Genomic DNA, 8,367 nt, shown 5'->3' on the forward strand with positions numbered 1-8,367 from the left:
GGGCCGCCGAATACAAGCCCGCGGCCCGTTCAAGGTGAAATTTGGGCTCGGGCGGGCGGCCCCAAAATCTCGGGCGGGTCGGGTTCAGGCTCGGGCAAATCCTCGGGTTTTTCGGGCGGTCGCGGGCGGCCCGTCCAAAGTTTCAGCACTAAACACAACCAATTAGTCAATGTACTAGTCAACACGCCTCTTCCAAATAAATGTGTCCTCTGTTGTCACACACAAGCAAAACAGAAACAAACTTGAACAAAATCATCAGGAGAAAAGTAGGGAGAAAAGAAAAAGAAAAATCCAATTCTCCTTCGTCATTTCCCCATTTCCCAAGTGCCGATACACACAATAATCCCAATTCCCAAGCATTAATTTTTCCAATTTTTTTTAGCCCTTTATGGGATAGTCATAAATTGTTGAGAAAAACTATGAACAAGTCCAAGAATTTTCTTCAAACCTACATCGTTAAGCTCTTCAGATCCCACTCAAACAAAGGTAAGAAACAAAACCCAGTTTGTAAAACGTTGTAGTGTTGGTGAATCTGGGAATTTTCATGGCTAAATCTTTTGTTTGTTTGATCAGAGGGACAAGGTGAAAAGGAGCTGGAGCAGATAGCGGCACAGGAACAGAAAGTCTTCGCCTTTGAAACTTTGGTTGCTGCTACCAGGGATTTTCACGCCACTCATAAGCTCGGTGAAGGTGGTTTCGGACCCGTTTACAAGGTAAAAGGACCTGTCTTTTTTTTTTTTTTTTTTTTTGACTTGGTCGTTTGGTTGCTGAGAAAGTTTGGAGTTGAATTGGAATGGATTCTCAAGTTTTGTGTCTTCTCAGGAACGTTCGTGGGTATTTTGAATCCGGAAGTGTTTTGATTTCATTTCACTTATATATTTATTTATCTTGTTATTTAACTTCTGATTTCTAATGCTTTTTAAAGAACTTTTAATGGATGTAAAATTTGGGAAAAGTGGGAGAAAAAGGGTTTTCCTCGTTTAGTGCGAAAAAAAAAAGGTTGTGGAAGTGATCAATTGGGATATTGAATTAGCAATCGCAAATTAGTAAAAATTACGTAACTTGTACAGTTAAATAATCGACTTGCAACTTCAGTTTTATTCATTTCTAAGAGTGTCGGTTTTTTTTTTTTTGAATAAAAGCAATTACATATTCATGTAAGCCTTTTACTTCCTTAGGAACCTGGAGGCTAACACCAAGAGAGCTACTAAACTGAAAAATGCTATTAGATATTAATTAGACTTCTGTGGTATGTTTGTCTCTCTCAAACATTTCAACATTATCTTTGTTAATAACATAATGCCAAACTTCACAATTTACTAGCTGTTCACGAATTCCTTTTAACGGCCTAAGAAGCAGAGTTTCATCTCTTTGTGGAGAGGCATTTTAAACTTTCTTCATACTTTTGGTTTTTTCTTTTCCTTCTTAGGGAAAGTTGAATGATGGTAGAGAGATTGCAGTTAAGAGGTTGTCACACACCTCAAACCAAGGGAGGAAAGAGTTCATGAATGAAGCCAAGTTGCTAGCACGCGTGCAGCACCGGAACGTCGTGAATTTGTTGGGCTACTGTGTGCACGGCTCTGAGAAACTACTTGTCTATGAGTATGTTCCTCATGAGAGCCTTGACAAGCTTCTCTTCAGTGAGTATTGGGTTTTAAATCCTTTTGTCTAGTTCTTTTGCATTAATCTACTAGCATATTTCTTTTTACTATCTCACTTTAAGCACATTGTATGATGAAATTCTGTCGAGGTTCTGTGCTTTGAATTCAGGTTGAAAGCTTCTTGAGCATTGGTTTACTGTTGTGTGTTTCTTGAATCTGGAAAGTTGTCTTGTATATAAACTTCAGTGGATTTTTCTCTTGGTTCTGCAACATCTGTTTGGGTATTTTACAGAGAGCCATGTAAACTATTTATTTCCTATAAGCCCAATTGATTTTAACTTCAAACCAAATGCCTGAATTTCTGAAAACACCTAGATTTCTTTGAGATTCATTAATTTTGGTTGCTTATGGATAGATGTATGTGTCAGAGTTCTTCTAGATTTGTAGGTTTGTTGAATTTGTACCTACCAAAAATCTAATTTCAAGTTGATCCTATTTTTGTTTATATTGCTGAAGCTTCAAAATTAAAATCTCCTGTGATTTTTTTGTGAGTGCGTGAATGTGATGGCTAAGCTTAAGAGCACACTATCAAAAGTTTTATTCTGGTATTTATTAGCTGGCATTGAGCTAAATAGTGATAGTTAGACATGAGTAATAGGAAAAAAAAAAAAAAACAACAAAACAAGAACTCATTTTTTTCTGAATACTATTCAAAACCTTTATTTATAACAAATAACTATTCAAAAATTGTAAGGGAAAACTTATTTACTTCTATTTGCTCCATGTTCATTGGCTCTACATATTGAAACTTCCATAGCCAATACTTTGTTAAAGCTTTTTCCTTGAGATTATAGGTTGCTATGAAACAAGTTCAGGGTTCCGCCAATTACCTATAGTACTTTCTTTCTAACTTGTTCCTCAACATGGTTCAATCCTTTTCCATTTTAATGATAGAGAATTGTTAGTATCCATTAAACACATTAACATGACTTAATGCGCTTCTTGTCTTTATGCATTATGGAATATGGTTATGGCCCTTTCACACCTGAAATTGTATCATTTTCATTAAACCTTCTTTTTGGACGGCTCCTAAGACCTTGACTTTACCTCTATTATTTGTGCCCTCCAAGCCACGAAACAGAAAACCAAAGCATCTTTCCACCAAAGCAAACAAAACCCCACAATCCTTTTCAACCCCATATCTCAACCACCAATTACATCAAAATTTAATAGAATATTTTATATGTTAAAGCGTCATGATCATCATGCTAAGTATGCTTTTCTTATATTTCAAATGAGTTTTAAAGTGGTAGTAATGGTGATAGTGATGACATTGCTGCAGAGTCCAACAAAAGAGAGGAGCTTGATTGGAAACGGCGATACGACATAATATGTGGGGTTGCGAGGGGCTTGCTTTACCTTCACGAAGACTCGCACAACTGCATCATCCACCGAGACATCAAAGCGAGCAACATTCTACTTGATGACAAGTGGATCCCCAAGATTGCTGATTTCGGCATGGCCCGCCTCTTCCCCGAAGATCAGACGCATGTTAACACCCGTGTGGCTGGTACCAAGTATGTTTGTCTCGTGCCCGTACACATTGATCAATATGCTATTTCTTGTCATGACGTTTGTAGTTGTGCTACTAACATAGCGAATAAGTCATATATTATGTGGTTTTTTTTTTTACTAGTGGTGACGAGAGTACGACTCATGATAAAAACGTGTCAGCATTGTCACCTAGCAAAAATGGAAAACAAAATCAAATGACATTGTTACGTGGCAATTCCCATGCGTTGTGAACTCGAGCCATATTCTTGTCACCAGTTTCAATTGAGTTTCTCAAGTATGGGACAAAGATGATCGGAGTTGAATTAACTGTTGGATGTTTCCTTAATCCATTGAACAGTGGGTACATGGCTCCGGAGTATGTCATGCATGGGCATCTATCGGTAAAGGCGGATGTTTTTAGCTTTGGCGTTTTGGTGCTGGAGCTGATCAGTGGCCAGCGGAACTCATCGTTTAATCTTAGTGTCGATGCGCAGAGTCTACTTGATTGGGTAAGAATCAAATCAAGATTGGATAGGAGATGCATTGTTCCTTTTCATCTTTTATTTTTCATTATTTTCGTACATTTTCCCAATTCGACTTTGAAATGGCTAATTCAACTTAATATTTTAGCCCATGTTTGTTTCATAGGTTCAAATTACTGTTAAACCTTTTTGCTACAGTGTTTTCTCTCACAAAATTGAAATTTCTATTCAAACCTATGAATTAATCGGGCCTTTAGTATTCTACTATTAGCAACGTTCCTAATTTGAAAAATTCGTACCATAGGAACTGACCGACTTCTTGAAGCCCTATATGAGAAATTGTGTCCTGTGGGCCCATGTCAACCTTGGTAGGTTTAACATCTTAATTAGGTTGTTATTTGCCAGCCATCTTCTCACAACAAGCTCTATCCAAATATGAGCTGTAAGCATGTACTTGTTTTCCTGGAGAGACTCTGTATTGTTAGACTCTTCCGTACGTTGGAACTTTCCAAAAAAAATTTGGAGACTTTCTCAGTAGGACCTCTCTACCAGTAGAATCAGTTTTTTGATCGTTGATTTAGTCAAAATCAAATTAAATTAGAAAAGTGTGTAAAATAGACAGTTTTTAATACAGATCTGACGATTGAAAGTAGTGAATTACTAGTAGTTCATTTTTTTTATCTTTACTAGAGAAACTTCCAAACTTTTTGAGTGAAATACTTGTTGGCCCAAATTATCTGCCATATTTTATGGTGACTCAAAATTTGGGAACTGGATCAAGTTCTCCGTTCACATCAGACTTGGCCAATCAAATTCTAATTCAGCTGGTTTTGATGTACCTGAATAGATCAATGAACATGACAGGAGTTTACTTTTCTTTTTCTTTTTTTTTTTTCCTGGTACACGTCTTTTTTGTTTTATTGGAGGATTCTCCCTCTTCCAGCTCATTTCTTGACAAACAAAGTCTAGGGCCCAATGCCCAAGTCTCAATAAAGTCTTGGGGCCTAAAAGTCCTAACTAATCACTTAATGCATTCCAATTTCCAACCCAACTTTTAGAAATTCTCTTAGACCATCCTTTTATAAATTTTCTGAGAGTTTTTGCTTATCAAGCTATGAAAAACAGCTGACTAATACATGAAATACTACTACATCAAATACTGTTTGGGATTTACCATATAACAATTGACGTAATACAAATACAATACAGCATAATTTACAATGGTGCACTAACCAACCATACATTGTACTTGGCATATTACAATTACAATGTGCCAATCAAATTGTTGCAGTATCGTCTGACCAATATTTGGTAAACAAATTTGTGCATCTAGTATTTCTATCAAGTCATAAAGCTCACATTGTGGGATTCCGTTGATCTGCAGGCATACAAGCTTTACAAAAAAGGGAAGAGCTTGGATATTCTTGATGCAGTATTGGCTCCAACGGCAGTGACTGAACAAGTAGCAATGTGTATTCAAATAGGTTTGCTATGCACACAAGGTGATCCAACCCTCCGACCAACAATGCATCGCGTGGTGGTGATTCTGTCCAAGAAACCTAGCAATCTAGAAGAGCCGACTAGACCTGGAGTGGCTGGTACCAGATACAGAAGGTCTAGGCGACCCGGAGCGCTGTCTTCTACTGCAGGAACTTCTGGTGAATCGAATTTGTCCGATTCGAGCTTTAACACAAACACTGGGACTGGAACAACATCAATGTCCCAGCAAAAAATGAGTACAAATTCACCACCCCAGCCTAAAACCGGAACAAGTTCAAGAAGCCATAAATCGGATACTCGGGGCAAACGCCCCATTGAATAGTTAGTCTCGCTGGTTAAAGGGAAATTTGGTTTATTCTTTAATGGATTTGATGTCTTTTTTGGTTCATGTATATATAGGAAATGTTGATAGGTATATGAGTAAACTAGTTGACAAACATATCCGGTTGAACTTGCAATTCCTTGGGAATACAGCAGAATTGCGTTGCATGACGCGTCCGAAAAATAGTTTTTGTGACCTAGAGCGAACGGGTCAAATTAGTTGGTTCATGTAAAGAATTTTAGATGTTTCTTAATTCTTATAGAGTTAAAACATAATATAGAGGACCTGGAAAGGAGAAGCAGTCTCATGTCGTAGTTACTTTAGGGGTGATTCATTGAATGAAGCATTTTTTTGTTGGAATGAAGGCGGTCATGATTTTTTTTTTTCAATGTGCACTCTTTTCTTTTGGCGTACTTTTAACTCCACAAAGAAGTCAAAATCTAGTTCCAGAAAAAATAAATTTCTGGCTCTTTCAAACTGCCGTTCGCTCAGTGTAGGCTTTTCTAGCTGATATACGATAACGCACCTGTTGTTGTTGATGTCGATCTTTGCTCTTCCCATTTTTTGTTAAATGGAATTATGGTAGTACTGTACCAATATACAAAGCAGCTTCTTGTTATATGATTTTTGAATTAATCTCACAAATGATTCTTGAGATTTACACGCAATCTCACTTTAGTCCTTAACTTTTAAAACGTCCCACAGTTAATTCTTGAGATTTTCTTTTGTTTTAGTTTTAGTCATTCTTCTAGTTAGGTGTTAAATATTTGACAAAATATGTGAAAATTAGGAACCAAAATGTAAAACATCTAAAGATTAGAGATTAAAACAATACAAAAAATAAAATTTAATCTCTACAGATAGTCTTTAAATTTTTAGTTGTTTCCAATTTTGATCCTAATTTATAGAGATTTCTTTAAATATTTAACATCTAACTAACATAAGGACTCAAATTAAAACAAAATAAAATTTTAAAAACTGACTGTGTGATATTTTAAAAATCAAAGATTAAAGTAAAATTGAGCGTGCTATTATTGATTTTCAGCGCCATAAAGCTCCCATCCAATCATGTTATTGTCATTTTAAAGAATATCAAACCTAGTCCTACACCATTATATATGACAGAATATGCAGCAATGTTGCACTTTAGCAAAAACGTTCAACTGATGCATGCACTGAAAAGTGTTATCCAATCATATTTAGGTCAATTGTTGCATGGGACGCATTTTCCCAAATCTTTGATGCGTACTAAAAAGTTAATACAAATCAAATTAGTTCAATTGTCATCTAAAAGTGTACGGGGCCTATAGTATTTTTCGCAATCGTTCATTATTTTATCGCGTGAAATAAATTCCAATTTTTTTAACATACACGCTAAGGTTTTATGATCCAACAACATTAAATCAGTTTTCATATAAAAGTAAATAGTCATCTCACTAACAGAATATGATTGGATTCAAGATTTATACAGTGAGACTAACTTAGGCCCCGTTCATTTCGCCGATTCGAGTTTAGAATTCGAGTTTTGCTACAGTAAAAAGCTCTCAGAAACAGTCACATCTAACTTTTGTACTACAGTAAAAAGTTCTCACACAAAATCACATCTCAACTCGAATTATAAACTCGAATCAGCAAAATAAACGGACCCTAAAATCTTTTTTTTTTTTTTTTTTTTTTCCATTTTTCGAATTCGGGATGGGAAGATTCAAGTACAAGACCTCGTTATTGGAAGAGGCGGGGGTCGATGTACTGCCGAGCAAAACTCATCTTAGAACGGCCAAAAACGGCTGATTATGCACTAATTAATCATGTTTAGGCAGATAAGCCGCTTCAGAAGAAATGTAGGGCCCTAAAGAAGCAGATACTTTTTAGCATGAAAAGCAACGACAGACCATAGCAATGGACACATGAACATGTTTCCTCACAATAAGTAACTTTTACAAATCTTATATAAAGTGAAAAAGTTTTCCAATAATTTTTCTGAATTTTCATGGCCATGGCGAGTTAATTCCTCTACTTAAAAATTAAAATAAAAAATAAAAAAAAAGAGACCACAGTGAACATTACGCCACACGCGTTATCAATCTTATCATTGAGAAAGTCATAGTAGTGTCTGCTACCTAAAATCACAAGTACTAGAAGTTACAAGTAAAAAAGAAAAAAAAATTACTAAAATTTTGTTAATTTTACCGATTCGAGTTTTATTATAGTAAAATTTTTTCATAAACAGTTACATTTAACTTTTTTATTAGCTCTCATATAAAGTCACATCTTAATTCGAATTAACGAACTAAATGGATCCTAAATAATTAAAGTTAAGTGAAAATGAAGCTATAGTCATGCCTAATATGAGAATCTATACTTGAATTCATAGTTGACTCGGTCAAATGTTGAATGTATGGAAATGTTAAGTAAATCCTCGTTAATTTCACCGATTTGAGTTTTCAGTTTTAGATTTCTACAGTAAAAAGCTCTTAGAAAATGTCACATCTCAGCTCGAATTTAAAACTTAAATCCGCAAAGTGAATGAGGCCTAAGACTGCTCCGAACTCCACTATAGTTCCATCACATTTTCGAGACTAATTGTATAATTTACTAGGAATAAAAAAATTTGGACAAAACATTCATGACATGATAACTCCTTTCATAAATGTGCGAATCAATACTTTTTTTGGATTACGATTATTTAGTTATCGTTTGTTTGCTCTTAAGTGAATATGTGGCTTGCATGCTTCAAGAAAAAATAAAATAAAAAGAAAAATCGTGGCTCTCAAATAATTTTTTTAATAAAAGAACGTGACATGATTTGATTGATTAAATAAAATTTTTTGAACATCAAAATTGCAAAGGTGATTGGATCCTTGTATTGTGTATAATTTCATAGTTTAAAGTTGATCCGTGTTATTTG

The 8,367-nt window shown here is 35.4% G+C and overlaps 1 protein-coding gene across 1 annotated transcript; it reads left to right on the plus strand.

The window, feature by feature from the left end:
• Nucleotides 1-243: 243 nt before the first annotated feature.
• LOC21395222 (putative receptor-like protein kinase At4g00960) lies at nt 244-5,844 on the plus strand. The gene is made up of 6 exons (XM_010103668.2): nt 244-486; nt 574-713; nt 1,430-1,640; nt 2,944-3,178; nt 3,514-3,664; nt 5,022-5,844. Exons 1-6 carry the CDS (start codon nt 420-422, stop codon nt 5,457-5,459), a joined length of 1,242 nt encoding a protein of 413 aa, XP_010101970.1. The 5' UTR covers nt 244-419; the 3' UTR covers nt 5,460-5,844.
• The last annotated feature ends 2,523 nt before the right edge of the window (nt 5,845-8,367 follow it).

The sequence above is a fragment of the Morus notabilis genome, unplaced genomic scaffold (assembly GCF_000414095.1).
Source record: "Morus notabilis unplaced genomic scaffold, ASM41409v2 Scaffold677, whole genome shotgun sequence".
Taxonomy (NCBI): Eukaryota; Viridiplantae; Streptophyta; class Magnoliopsida; order Rosales; family Moraceae; genus Morus; species Morus notabilis.

What these genes read in the sequence shown, in the direction of transcription:
- LOC21395222 (XM_010103668.2), top strand. Translation starts at nt 420, where the DNA reads ATGAACAAGTCCAAGAATTTTCTTCAAACCTACATCGTTAAGCTCTTC. An exon ending in CCTTGACAAGCTTCTCTTCA is followed by an intron (nt 1,641 to 2,943) that starts GTGAGTATTGGG and finishes ACATTGCTGCAG; the next exon opens with AGTCCAACAAAAGAGAGGAG. An exon ending in CGCAGAGTCTACTTGATTGG is followed by an intron (nt 3,665 to 5,021) that starts GTAAGAATCAAA and finishes GTTGATCTGCAG; the next exon opens with GCATACAAGCTTTACAAAAA.